Raw genomic sequence first — 14,719 nt, forward strand, 5'->3', positions numbered from 1 at the left:
AGAAACAGTGTTATTGAAAGAGGAGATTTTCTTCTCAAGGTCAATTACAATCACGCCATTCACTTGTTTTCTTAACAAGCTTAAACTTGCAATCCGTTTTTTTTTTTTCTTCTTCACAAAAACATGACAAAGGAATCAAATGTTTTCAAAACCACAAACACACAACAGAAGTATAGACCTGAAATGAACATTTCAGCATTGGTTTGGGGGGAAATGTCTCAGTTGTGAAAGATAGCACACAGGCTTGGACATAAAACATTATATATAATATTTTTTGTATATTTAGCATGAAGGCAGTCTGTTCTTACCATCACAAAGTTTAAGCACATTTCAAAATGTTCACATCAAACTACTTGCATTAGTTTTATAATGACCTACAGTGTACATCTGAATATTTTTTTTTCTTAACCCCCTCAAGGTATTCTTCACTTGCTTTTGAATATAGAGTCACCCACGTGATTACATCCACACTTAGCATTACAACTCTGATAATTTCTCCTCCACCCTACTTCCACCACACACACCATATTGAGCAATTGTAATTGACGGCTAAAATCTTTCACAGCATAATGATCATTTTGCACAGATCATTCAAAGTCGATTACAGGGAGTTTTCTACTTATAAATGTATTCCTGTAGTCATGATGAATGAAGATTCCACATTAAGAGACTTTGACATATGAAATGACAGTCAACAGTATACAAATTAAATAGTGAATGGTCATGGTGCGATGGTTCAAGATTTTGCATATATTTTGCTATTTAACAAGCTGAAACTGAGTTGAATAATGCGCCTCATCTTTCACCAAGTGCAAAATCTTGTTCCCTTGCACAAGTAAAGACCATACACTATTTGTCTATTAGGTGCTGTATAAAGATCACTGGAGCATATGCAGCAGCTCTGTTGAGGTTGCACTGCATCGATCTGAAATCTATAGTTTACTATTGTGACCACCGAGGAAGTCATCTTTACTCCATCTATAACACCCACTAAAGCTACACCCATTACAGTCTAACCATGAGGTAAACATTTTCACTGTGGGGGAACGACAGCAGCCCAATAGGCTTGAAGGAAACAATAAAATGAATGACTACATCACAACTCACAACAAGCACATAAAACATATGAAAATACAAGCAGTGCATAAACTGTACAGTACATGTAAAGGGAAAAACACCTCTGGATATAGGGTGAACTACTAGCAGAGTATCTTTATGACTGTGTTGTAATTTGGAGAAAGTGCATCGAAACTTGTTTCTCAACTTCTGTGAAGACTTGGAGTTTTACTCTTCCTTGGATAAATGATTCCATAAGATGGAAGCTTGACAGAAAACTGTTGACAATGTGAACTTAGATTGGTAGAGGGGTGGGTGAACGCTGCGTAGATTTGCGGTGTGGCATCAAGCAATAGCATGGAATTTTAAAAGCAAACTTGCAACAGGTGGCTGTAAGTATTGTATGAAGGACTAGGTGATGAAGTGTGAGTGCCATGCCTACGGGAAGGAACCACTGCTGCCAGGGGACTTGAACCTGGAATCTCATCGTGGAGTGTCCAAAAACTCAACTTCTGAGCCATAATGGCTCCTTAACCCATTGAAGAGTAGTCCCGAGTACAGATACTCGGGCAGGTGTCTATGGGAAATGCGTGTTGTAGCAAAATCAGCCCATCCTTGACATGTTTAAAGGTCAACTGCATACATGTTTTATTACATTAGGAAAACATAACTTTGACAACCTTATAAACTACAGTTTAAAAAAAAATCTTCACAATCATCTTGAAAGCATCATAAACAGCATATGCATGCATTTATGCACAAAGAGCTGAATTTTATTTTCTACCCAGGTTTATTATCAACGAAGAAAAATCCAATGTGTGAACAGGATCATGTACGATCCATAGGGCAGCGGGGTTCATGGGAGAGATTGATCTATACAACATCAGATTGTCAAGCATCTTTCTCATGTGTTGTTGACCACATACTGTAAAACAAGATATATTCGCGGCATGAAATTTTTGCCAAGCAAAGCCAATGCCTTTTTCACAGCATGAAATTTTTGTGTAGTGTCACTGGCATTCACAGCATACTGTATGTCCCCCAAAAAATTACAACGGTACCCTCCACAACGATAGCTTTAAGAATAGCGAATCAATCCAAATACAATTTCAGGGTATGAAACTATAACTCATTGCCAACATTAATACAGAAAACCCCATTCAATTTGCTTCAATGGTCAAAGAGAAATGAGGAATTTTGTAGAGGATGTCAGGAATCTCTTCCCTCCAAGTTCTGTCTATTGTATTCACACACAAGATCATCAAAGTGCTAAACTTGGAAGAATCAGACTCATGACATGCTTTACAACAATCCACATTTCTCTGTGACCGCTTAACCAAATCGGATGGGATTTCTGCAAAATAGAGCTAAGATGTTATATTATTGACCCTGAAGTAGCATTTCGACAGTTTAATCATATTGGGTGTTATCAATGCGAAAATCTGATTGTAATTTTTTTTGGGACATACTGTATAGCGAAGAAAAGAACTTTTGCGTGCATTTTCATTTTGCAAATCTTGGCTCTTGTGAAATTTACGAAACTTAAATGCATGTGAACATTTCTGGTTTTACAGTGTACAAAATTGGGCATTGCTTCCTGAACAAGATTATGTTGAACAAAAATATTGTTTCAATGCCGACCTTCAATATTCCCAGTAGACGAAGCCAAAATTGCCGACACACACACTTTTGCAGACACAGAAAACATTTCAGCCTTCCAAATGACATTTAATAATGGCTTGAAGTACATTTGAAATGAACACAAACAAATGAAAGATTAATGCCTGATGGGTAGTGTTGTTGCTGCTTTTAAATATCTAGGCTCATACAACAACAAATAGAGGGGTCAGAAGCATTGTTTGTGTATGTGTGCAAGATTAAGTAATCACTCCAAAACACAAAATCAAAACAGCAAACTCACTCCCCCCCCCAAAAAACAAAACAAAACAACAATCTCTCACTCTCTCACACGCACACACACACAAACATACATGTATTATAAAGGACATCATATGAAGCAATAGATTGCATGGGAAACAGTTGTCCATAAAACCTACTTGTGCAATGGACACACCAATTGCTTTTATGACTCAAATAATTGCAGGTCACAACCACTATGTGTATACAATGGTATACAAATAATGAATGTTTATGTGTGCAATGGACGGAATATTTCATGAGGTGAAAGATGAAATAATCCATTCAATGAGGCGCAGCCTCGTTGAATGGATCAAACATTTCATCTTTCGCAGAATGAAATATTCCGTCCATTGCACGAATGACAAACATTCATTATTTGTTTTATATAACGCCTATGTTTTATTAATTTAGAACCAATTAGAGAGAATCTGAGATCGCGAGAGTGCTGTCGCATACACACACTGCAAACCCAAGCGTTTTACATGCGTAGTGTGCCGGGCTCTCAGCGAGCGTGCAATGGAGCAAATCGTATGGATCCAAAATTGCACGGTAAATGGAGCCACAGTTGCACGGATGATGAAATGGGTCGAATGATCAATGTCAAACAACCAATCAAATGACAAGGATCTCTTTAGGCGTTATATAATACATGTTGTTGTCTGAGCAAAAAAAAAAAAATTCCATGGTTGAACACCATTTGCAAAGTAGTAATTACAACAAATTTTCAAGCAGTTTTTGGAACGACCAGAACAAAACATGATGCATACATCCAAAAATGTACAGGAGGGATGGAGTTTAGAATATGCACACAAAGCAACAAAAAGATTTATGTCCCTTTTCTATGAAAACAGCAATATTTTGTTTCGTACCTTGCAAAGCATTTGCTTCCATCTCCAGGGCTTTGATGAGAGTAGCTGTGTCAATTTCGTCGTCATCATCATCGTCATCATCATCGTCATCGACAACCACCCCTGCCCCTGCTTCATCGTCATCTTCCTCCTCATCATCTGCATCCTCGTCTTTTTCATCTTCATGTTCATCGTCGTCGTCTTCACTCACGAGAACGTTCTCAGGGAGCTCACCAGGCTCGTAAGCACTGCCATCGGCTCCGGGGGCATTTGCTGCAAGAAAGACAGAACACAATTCTTTTAGTGTACTTATTGAATACTTTGCGTAAATTAACAATCTATTAACCAGGCCTGACAGTGAATCATCACTTCTACTTTCATGTTTTCTTTTTGCGTGTTTTTTTTTTACTACACACGAATAGCTAGAATATATATATTTCAATGTAATAGCACATGGCCTACCATGGCCTTGCCCTTCGATGCATAACATATGCCATTCTGGCCCAGCACAATTTCGAATGCATTGGACCATAAAAAGGTTGGACAGATTTGTGTTTGATTCACCTGCTAAATTTTAATCAGAGACAAGTTTACGGTAGCTTAGCTAGATGTATGACACAAAAGCGTGAGTCAACTCACAACCTGTATAAAAACAAAAATAGACAAAGAAACTTCCTTAACCCATGGACGACGGACTGATTTCGCTACAACATGCATTTCCCATAGACACTTGCCCGAGTATACTTGGGACTTGTCCTCAACAGGTTAAATTCAAGAACATTTGAAATTTCAGAAGTTTGGTCACACAACCAAACAAACTCTGACCATACCATTACTTCTACCATAAAAAGTTACAAGTGTACTTAGCATTGGTGCCATCTGGGAATTTGAACAGAAACAGATAGTTTCAGGGATATCATCACAATTTAGTTTAAAAAAAAAATGAATGCCCTCATACAGGAAGTTTATGGAATGTACACAGCAGTTTATGGGAAGTGCATAGACATCAAATAGTTAAAATCATCAGTTTTCAAAAGGTATGCAAATTTCAGGAATGCGTGAAGCAAATACGATATTCTTTAATGCCCACTCACGTAAACAAGTTGAAGTGACTAAAATATTCGGTCGTTGCTGCAATGGACCATACGACAACCAACAATTTTAAGCCTGGAAGTAAACAGGGTGTGGTTACCGGAATCTACACTTGTATCCTCTTGGTTACTTACTTGCAGCATCATCGGAATGTCTCTTGTAGTAGCTGGCTTTGATGGCGGCTATTTTGTACTCCAGATGGCATTTTTCTAAAGGGAACAGAGAAAACAGCATACTCATTAGCCACATTCACAAATACAATTTATCTGTTATAGCATTGCAATGCGCAAACCAATTTTATTTGTCATTAATTACACATGTGCCCCCCCCCCCCAAAAAAAAAAAAAAGAATTCACTTGGTTACAAATTAAGCATTTTAATCTCAAGACTGCACATGCCCAAACAATGACCAAAGCATGACCCCGGGCATTCAAGAGTGTGGACCCAAAGTGGCAAGTTTTCCAACGGGATTACAAATATTGAGGTTTTTTTTGTGTGTGTGTAACATTCATACACACCATGCATGGAAAATTATAGAGCGAATTAAAAAAAAAAGAAATTAGCTGGACCAACTTTTCATTGCGATGCATGGCACAAAATTTTACAATTATTTTGCATTCACACATGAGACTTACAGTTTTCATATCTCATTGCAAAAATTTTAAATGTGAATGTTCACTTCCAGTGTGTGTAAATGGGACTATTGATATCCTTTATATCTTTTTCCTTTTTAGATTAATTGCCTGCATTCAGTTCCTAATGATTTGTTTAAATCTAGAGAAGTTCCAGCTGCTTGGCAGACTAAACTTCCCGTGTGATTAAGGTAAAACGGAAATCATATAAGAAAACACTTCATTCTAGAATACATGTAATCTGAAACAAATAACCAAACACTTGTACAAACTCCTCCTGGATGCGTACCTAGCATCAGCTTATCCCGTTGTACCGTCTCCAGCTCGTCGGTAAGAGATTCAATCAGATCCTTCTGGGAGCTCACCTGTAGATATAGGGGCGGGGTAACAGAATAAGTGGAGTCATGCGACTCCTGAATACTAGCTATGCTACACGCAAAGAATTGTGGGAGATTGTTGACAGGAATATTGAAACAGAACTGTCCAAATTCTATCCTTTATTTCTATGAATGTTGGTACGCAGAGGAATCATGCCTGAATTTACAACTTGTCGAGGAGAAATTAACATACAATCACAGATGTTGCTGTGGCCAGCTGTGTTGAATGACCACGATTCCACAATGGCCCCAAAACTGTACCCCGCAACAAACACTCGTTCAATACTTTTTGTACAGAATGGCTGGTTGTCTTACACAGCTAGTGGTCATCTTTTATCATAATCCATTGATATGTTACTGACAGATCAAAATGGCTATAAAGTGTGTGTAATGCACAGGTCTAGCCAGTGAAGAGTGCATTCAGATCTTGTGCAATAAATACACTTATATACCGTGCTACGGTACAAACTTTACTCAGAAACAACATATTTTGAAAGTAATCCATATTAAACCATTCCATAAGTTTATAGTGAAGAAAACAGCATATTTAGACAGAAACATCATTTATTTGCTATATTCTGTGTCTTCAAATTCAAAATACGCCGAAATCCTCAAACAGAGCAGTATGTAGCTTCTGAATTACATGTGTACATTACCATTGTGGCTGAATTCCACATGTACACAAGGGAAAACTCTAAAGGCCCTGTCACATTTTTACTTGAGTGGCCCTTCTGCACAAATCTGGCAGCATTAAAAGGGAACTGAAAGAATTCTGCCTCTACGGATGCAAATATTGATATGAAAAATCAGGTATCTGCAAGCTAAAGTAGGTGGCGCAACTCGGATCAATTTGCATAAGTAGCCATGAAACATACCAGAGCTCTCAGTGCGATGACCTCATGGCGAAGCTTGATTAGGCACGACATCTGACCCTGATAGGCCTCTCTGCTCTTCACTGTCCACTTCTGAAGCTCCAGCTCAATGGCCTTCAGGTCAAGGGTCATGTCAGTGTCCCTCAGAATGGTTTGACCTGGTGAAAATGGCAGGGGTTCAGGATGTCAGCATGTAAGTCATTCAATGACTGAAGTCTTTCACAATTTGGGCCTGAGAAATCTTCTAGTGTAGAAACTTAGTGGATGAATATTCATCACCTTGACTATTTCATCTGCCGTTTGGTAATTAGTTTTTGTTTTGTTTTTTGTTTTTTTGTTTGTTTGTTTTTTTTGCCAGACTGAACTCAACTATAATCTCACATATCATCTATGCATAAAGAAATGTTCAGCCAAAATTCATCTCCCTGATATAAAATCTCATTTTTGGCTGGAAAATAGCCCAATCTTACCAACAAAAGGAGGAATGTAGCTCATGAGAGTGCAGTTGGTCCAGTTATCGGCGAGCTCCGAGTACTTGCTGTTGAGAACAATGTCATCGCTGAAGCCATGGAGGGAGAAGAAGTCGACGGCCGAGTGGTCAGCGTAGACCACAAGGGTGTCAAAGTGACCGACAATACTGACGTCCTTCATTTGCTACACAGATTATGAAAAAAGAGAACAGCATATGCTCGTTTATTGGCTACATCACCAAGTCCTGGTCAAGTTAATGTCATTACAAAAAATAGGTTGGCACTTGTGACACCTACAATTAATTACCTCAAACTGTCATGTTTCTGGTTACATTGTAAGTGCCAGTGCCAGCTTTTAGGGGTGAGAGCGAGCGCACCATACTGAGCATGTGTGCTTATAAAGAACTGGAAATCAACCTGCTAATTTCAGCCACTAGAATGTTGAGATATAATCTGATATACCAGCTACACATGATTCAGAAAACTACATTTCTTTTCCCCAAAACATACTTGGAGATCTCTTGCAGAAATGAATTGATTTCATGGGCACACCTGTTGTTGTTCACTGCATACCAAATTTTACCCCACCTTTAAATTTAGGGTATTTGCATGGCAACAAAAAAACAACAACATACAAGCAAACAAAAACAAGCATATATTAGATAAACAAGTTACTATATCTCTTTACAGACAAAAAAACATTTGATTATTCCAATACATAATATCAAAAAAGGAGCTTCAGTCTCTAGTGTAATGCACAATAAATCTGACCCACAAAATTATGACAGCTGATTTGGAAAAGCTGATCCAATGAATTTGATACAGACATTCCTCAGGCATTTGCAGATCATTTCAATAACAAAGGTCATTTTAAAGGGTCATTGCTCCTTTGTGTAGAACTCAACATTCATTGTGGTACTTATTCTTCAGTAAAACAATTGACTATCAGCTGACCTCTAAACTCAATCAAATCTCTGATGCATCTTTGTAAAGTTAGAGCATAGAAGAGTGTAGAGCTAGAGCCAGGGAAGTTGGTGACTTACTTGGAGCAGATATCTCCCAATGCCACACCTCCTACATCGCTTTCTGACTCCAACCAGGTCAATCTGGATGATCTTTTCCCCGGGACGGCTGCAAGAAATATCAAACAGTTCAAGTGCGTCTTAATTTAGCATCTCACTTTCAAGACTACAGGGAAATCAGCTTGGCCAGAGTCTGTCTAGATGGCATCAAGTAAACAACAGTATATATGACATATGAAAATGGGCTAATTGTTTGCTGAGGGTTCAAACTGCGTGGAAAGAAGGCTTTATTTGATGATTCCAACCCACATAAACTTCATTCTCTGGACGCTACACATGACCATCACTGTTCATCCATCCATCCATCCCTCCATCCATCCCTCCATCCATCATTCCATCCATCCATCCATCCATCTATCCATCTATCCCTCCATCCATCCATCCATCCATCCATCCATCTATCCATCCCTCTATCAATCCACCTATCCATCCCTCCATCCATCCATCTATCTATCCATCCATCCATCCATCCCTCCATCCATCCCTCAATCTGTCCATCTATCTCTCCATCCATCCATCCTTCCATCCATCCATCCATCTATCTATCTATCCATCCCTCCATCCATCATTCCATCCATCCATCCATCTATCTATCCATCCATCCATCCATCCATCTATCCATCCATCCATCCATCCATCAATCCATCTATCCATCTATCCCTCCATCCATCCATCCCTCCATCCATCCATCTATCTATCCATCCATCCATCCCTCCATCCATCATTCCATCCATCCCTCCCTCCATCCCTCCATCCATCCCTCCATCTATCCATCCCTCCATCAATCCACCTATCCATCCCTCCATCCATCCATCCATCTATCTATCCATCCATCCATCCATCCCTCCATCCATCCCTCAATCTGTCCATCTATCTCTCCATCCATCCATCCTTCCATCCATCTATCCATCCATCTATCCATCCCTCCATCCATCCATCCATCTATCTCTCCATCCATCCATCCATCCATCCATCCATCCCTCCATCCATCTATCCATTCATCCATCCATCCATCCCTCCATCCATTCATTCATTCATTCATTCATTCATTCATTCATCCAGTCAGTCAGTCAGTCAGTCAGTCAGTTTTAAACTTACATGTTTGATTTCTCCCAAGTGGCACAGGCTACAATCCTTGACTCGATGCCCACGGCGGGTTCCAGGGACTCTGCCGAGGGATTCGGTCCTGCCTCATCCCTTAGCTCTCGTCTCCTCTTCACCAGCCGCAGAAATTCGTTGATGCCCTTGGAGAAGTCTGGGTCCTCATCATCATCACTGTCAGAGAGACCAACAACAGTCATCTGATGATATGATTATTGCATACAGGAAAAATGCAGGTGTCTAGAATAATGTGTCGGTTGAGAGCCAGAAGGGCACTAACTACACAGACTTTGCTTCTTATAGTATTAATGCCCTTCTGGTGCCCATTTGACCATGCGATTTAGCAGGAAGTATTTTGACATCAGAATGAAATGGGTCTTATTGATTCATGGACACGCAAAATGGACTTGAACATTTCCCCTACTGCACCTAGTCTTTGGCAGAAGTTAAAATAAATCTTTTTCATAAGAGTTAAACTGAACTGAATAAAAGGAAATTCTCTGACTGAAATTACACAGTCATTAGTGAATTCAACGAAATACAAATATCTTAAATGGTGAATTCAATTTAAAGAATTCAATTTAAAGGATTTAACAGATATTGACATCAATCAATAGAAATGAATCATGTGGAAACGAAAATGAAAAAAGAATCCCAAAGATCATGGACCTTTCTTCCTCCGACTCTGTGTCCGTGTCACTGAAGACTTCGGCAAACACCCTCCTCTGCTCATCCTCCTCCAGAATGTCCTCATCATCCTCCGCATCATCCTTCTTGTTCCCATCTCCTCCTCCTCCTCCTCCCCCATCCCCAACATCAGTCCTGTTTGGAAGAACGTCCTCCTCCTCCTCTGCATTTTCCTCGAGCAATTTCAGCAGAGATGCTTTCCTGGCTTCGCACTCTGCAGTGTCTTCTTCCTCCTTCCCTTCTCTCGTTACCGGGGAATGATGATCGGCTTCTTGGGATACTTTGTCTGATGATGCTTTTTTCACCCTGTCGGCATCCTCACTGGGTATTGCCTCTCCTTCTGAGCTGGGTTTTGTCACGTCCTTGTCATTTCTTTGTATCCTCTCGCGAAGTTCCTTGGCTACATCTGATTTCATTGAAAGTGTAAGTCAAACAAAAATATAGTAAAGAATTGATGTGAAAGGGTCATTTTGGGGAAATTAATGTTGTAAATTCAATGAATACAGGCAATGCTCTTTTCAGCTCTTAACAGAAGAGTGATTGATATTTTTCTACCAAATTTTTCCTATTTTTCCTTTAAATCTCATCAAATATTCTTCCAAATTAAAACTGATGTAGTAATTGGAAAAATGCTGCGAGTCTGTGACGACATCTGTAGGTTGTCAGTCAGAAACCAGGACAATATTTCACATGCAGACACAGAGAAAACAATCATGTACATTTTTTACACCTATAAATAAAGTGGTGAAAGGTTGTCATGAGAGTGAAATGTTATACCTTGAATCTGAGTGCTGCAGAGCGTTTAATGTCAATGAGATACAGTAGTGATATACAGTGTAAAGCCGAACTGCTCAGTTTGTTGAAATGTATCATTTACATAGGCTGTAATAAAAGAACAAGAGGTACATTTGTATAAACACCATAATGAATGCTGACTGGTATTAAAGCATGAAGTCGCAAAGAAAAGTGTGGATTTTTTTGTTTCTGTTTTGTATTCATATCAGATTCCCCCCTGTTCAGCTAACCATAAAAAACAACAACAATAACAAAACAGGGCAAGTACAGCCACAACAAAAATCTTGTGTCCAAAGGGTTGTCTAACCCTTTCCTTGCTTTGAGTGCCGCTTGGCACAGAAAAAAACCTATAGCCTTGTACACACTGTTCAAAGTCCCTGGCACAGAAGGCGATTTTAAAAACTACATACCCTTTGTACTTCTGACCAGAATCAGTGTCTTGGCCCACTTCCCAGTGACCGTAGCATAGAGAACTTGAGGGGTGATATCCGGGAGGCAGGTGTCGTACAATCCTACCACAGCATGGAGAAGCTCTCTGTTGCTTACCTGTTACAAAAAAAAAGACAGATGTATATATATTTCTGTCAAAGAATGACTGGATTTCTCCAAAGTTCACTTGAGAAACAAGAAAAACACTCGGAGAGTGCAGACCTCCGACAAGCAGTTCATTTCCACCCATACACACAGGCTGAAAATCGCCCTATTTCCCACAATAAAACCTTTTTTTTACATCATCAGCTTCCAGCTACACAGCGCCTCTTCCGAGAAGAGCACAGGCTTTCGAGCACGTATGCAAACCTGAAATATGCACAGCTTAAACTCCCAAGTTAGTCATTGACCTTATCTGCCAAAAAATAAAGAAATCCTTCAAAAGTTCATAAAAATTCCCCGATCACTAACAAAACTCAATCATCCGCTCCTTGTGTCATTATTGACTTTTCCTGCAAGTTTCATTCAAATCCATTCACAATTTCTTTCAAGAATTATTTTGCAAACAAGACAAACAAAATAACAAACAAATAAACAAATGCCTATGAAAACATGATCTCCTTCCTTGGTGGAGGTAATAAAGCTGAATGATTATTTGACTACATCAGAGAGATTCTGTTCAATATGATATGAAGGAATGAATGGTAGGTATAAAACTGAAGCAAATAGGAAATAGACCCTCTAGGTTTTTAAAAAAAGAAAAGATCTTAGCTAGAAGATATAACTCAAACAAATACCCAACACAACAGCTGTGGTCCTAACACACCTGAAGGAATTACTCTCATGACTAAATGACAGAAAAGAAAAGGGGCATGCCATTACTGAGTCTTGTCAGATGGAATTTAAACAGTAATCATAATCACTCTGGCTGATGAAAACCTGAGCTAGTGGAACAAAGGACAGTAATGTTACTTCACAAAGTTAATGTGATATACATTCAATTCCTACCTACGACTAAAAGTTTAGGTAAATTTACATAAAACTTTAAACACCCTGTGAAAAAGAAAAAAAAAAACCATGCCAAGCCTAAGGTTTGACCTTCCATGACAAAATTCAACAGCATGCAAAAGCATTTTAATGTTAATTTACATCTTGTAGATTCTACAGTAGTCGGCAGTCAAAGTTTGGACAGCGCGCATTATTTTATGGCAGCTTGTTTTACATTATTTGTTTTCTCATGGAGGAATCAATTTGGCTAAATCGTGATATCGGTCCCCTCTTGTTCTGCATGTGCATCTTCACTATGTGCAAAGTCTATGGAGCTGGAGGTGGATAGATATAGCGCTATTCATATAGGTGTTAAAATTAGCAGTCACCAGCTAGAGTAAAATATCCCGTTTGCGGCAGTTTAAACATTGCTAAGGGTTTTTCCAACTTGTAAACAAATCAGGCAAATTATTTTCAACCATTTCATACATCATAGACAAGATTATTCATTAACGCAATTGTTTTCATAAAAGAAATTTACCATTGACCAACACAGTTTTCATGATTTACCAGGGCAAAACCCGGCACAATTTTCGCCGATAAGGGCGATATGCGACATAGTATTTCTGCTTGCAGCACGATGTACAATCCCTATGCAATACGCGCGTGCTCCACGATCTTTAGCTGAACGCCTTCACATGTCTCGCGAACATTGCGTAAGCGCCAATTCACATTGCGAAAGCACGTGAAAATAGCGGGCGCACATGCATTGGCCGCAAACAAGATCGCAATTCTGGCGGTGTTGTTGTCTTTCTCGTGTTTTTCTCATTTTTTTTTCGATGGTAACATCCACTTTCCGAAAAAAATGGCGGCCCACATCGGCTCGCGAAAGTTCTATTTTACGTGAGGATATGTTTTCAAAATCCATGAACATCAAGAAAACGACAAAAAATCCAGTTTCTTGGACCATTGTTTCTTAACTGTTATGTTAAGAAGTACCGAAAATTTAATTTTGGATGCGATATGTTGTCATTTAGGTGAGAAAAGTTCACTTTCATCAGAGATCGTGCCGATTTTATCGGTTGGTTCTTGTTGATTGCTAGTGTGTTAGTATGTGTAGTGTGCATGTAACAGTGCAGTGCTGTGTAGGGGTATATTACCGTGTATGTTGTACCTGCCGCGAACGGCTGCACGGCCACATACTGCCGCAGTTACTCTATAGGGTCTATGTAAATTTAATGATGAAATGAATGGCGGTGAATGGAATGGGGACCTATTATATCAGTTCGGGAAACCCACTCCCAAGGGGGGCCCCTCCTTATAAGTAACCCGTCCCCCTTATAAGTAACCCCGTCCCCCTTATAAGTAACCCCCGGGGCACCCCTTATAAGGAGTCTCCACGCTTTTTTGCAATGCAACGCGAAAATGAAAGGACTGCGGCAATTCGCTTGAGTGCAGACGTGGCGACTGAGTACGGAGACCTCCGTACTCAGTCGCCACGTCTGCACTCAAGCATTGCCGCGCCGCCGCGCCTGGCGACACTCACGCCAGTAATCGCTCGCATTTCAGCATTCGCATGGGTCGTTTGACATCACATTTAAATCCATGATTTTAGATATGATGCCTCGAACCGATTTTGCTCAAATTTCGTGAGTAACTAGGAAACTTGTGAAGCTTTATGGATATAATCAAGCGAATTGCCGCGGTCCTTTCATTTTCGCGTTGCATTGCAAAAAAGCGTGGAGACTCCTTATAAGGGGTGCCCCGGGGGTTACTTATAAGGGGGACGGGCTAACTTATAAGAGGGACGGGTTACTTATAAGGAGGGGCCCCCCTTGTGAGTGGGTTTCCCGAACTGATATGACTCTGATGAGTATTTCACTATAAAAAAAAACTAATGCCATCAATTTCCCCTTTCCAGGGCAGAGGGTATGAATGAGACTCAAGATGTTGATGAGTTCATTTGAGTGAATCACTTTTATGTTGTATCGACAGATTATGAGAATGATCATAGAACATTTACTGTATACTGCACTGCACTTGTCAAGTATAGCTCTGTGACTACGGACGTTTAGCGCGATCATACATAAACTTACCCCAGGTACAACTTCCACACAATTGTATTTCGCGCTCTCGAGAAGGCGCCTGAACTCAACAATTATTGGCAGGCACGTTATTTCCGAGGAACAATTTTTACGAAAGACATGTGTTTCAGAGGTAGATTCAACTTCGTCTGCTGCATTTTCAGAAGTGTTTGTCCGGTCTTTCGTCACTTTGCGACGTTTGCGAATAAATTTTGCCGACGGGAGCCGGAGAGTTATTGAGCCCAAGGGCGCAGCCATTTTGAATTCCTCTTTAGTCTCACTCGATC

The 14,719-nt window shown here is 39.8% G+C and overlaps 1 protein-coding gene across 1 annotated transcript in view; it reads right to left on the reverse strand.

Annotated features, from left to right (window-relative positions):
• Window positions 1-14,690, reverse strand: part of LOC139731483 (uncharacterized) — a 116,463-nt gene extending 101,773 nt beyond the window's left edge. The window contains exons 1-10 of the mRNA XM_071642367.1: window positions 14,445-14,690; window positions 11,343-11,478; window positions 10,120-10,543; window positions 9,448-9,624; window positions 8,311-8,398; window positions 7,268-7,451; window positions 6,801-6,955; window positions 5,838-5,913; window positions 5,051-5,125; window positions 3,829-4,097 (exon numbers count right to left, since the gene is read on the reverse strand). Coding sequence (XP_071498468.1) covers window positions 3,829-4,097; window positions 5,051-5,125; window positions 5,838-5,913; window positions 6,801-6,955; window positions 7,268-7,451; window positions 8,311-8,398; window positions 9,448-9,624; window positions 10,120-10,543; window positions 11,343-11,478; window positions 14,445-14,690 — 1,830 coding nt within the window. The remainder of the gene's footprint in view (window positions 1-3,828; window positions 4,098-5,050; window positions 5,126-5,837; window positions 5,914-6,800; window positions 6,956-7,267; window positions 7,452-8,310; window positions 8,399-9,447; window positions 9,625-10,119; window positions 10,544-11,342; window positions 11,479-14,444) is intronic.
• Window positions 14,691-14,719: the final 29 nt, after the last annotated feature.

The sequence above is a fragment of the Diadema antillarum genome, unplaced genomic scaffold (assembly GCF_040938485.1).
Source record: "Diadema antillarum isolate AM-2024a unplaced genomic scaffold, OU_Dant_1.0 seq00000376_RagTag, whole genome shotgun sequence".
NCBI classification, from domain to species: Eukaryota; Metazoa; Echinodermata; class Echinoidea; order Diadematoida; family Diadematidae; genus Diadema; species Diadema antillarum.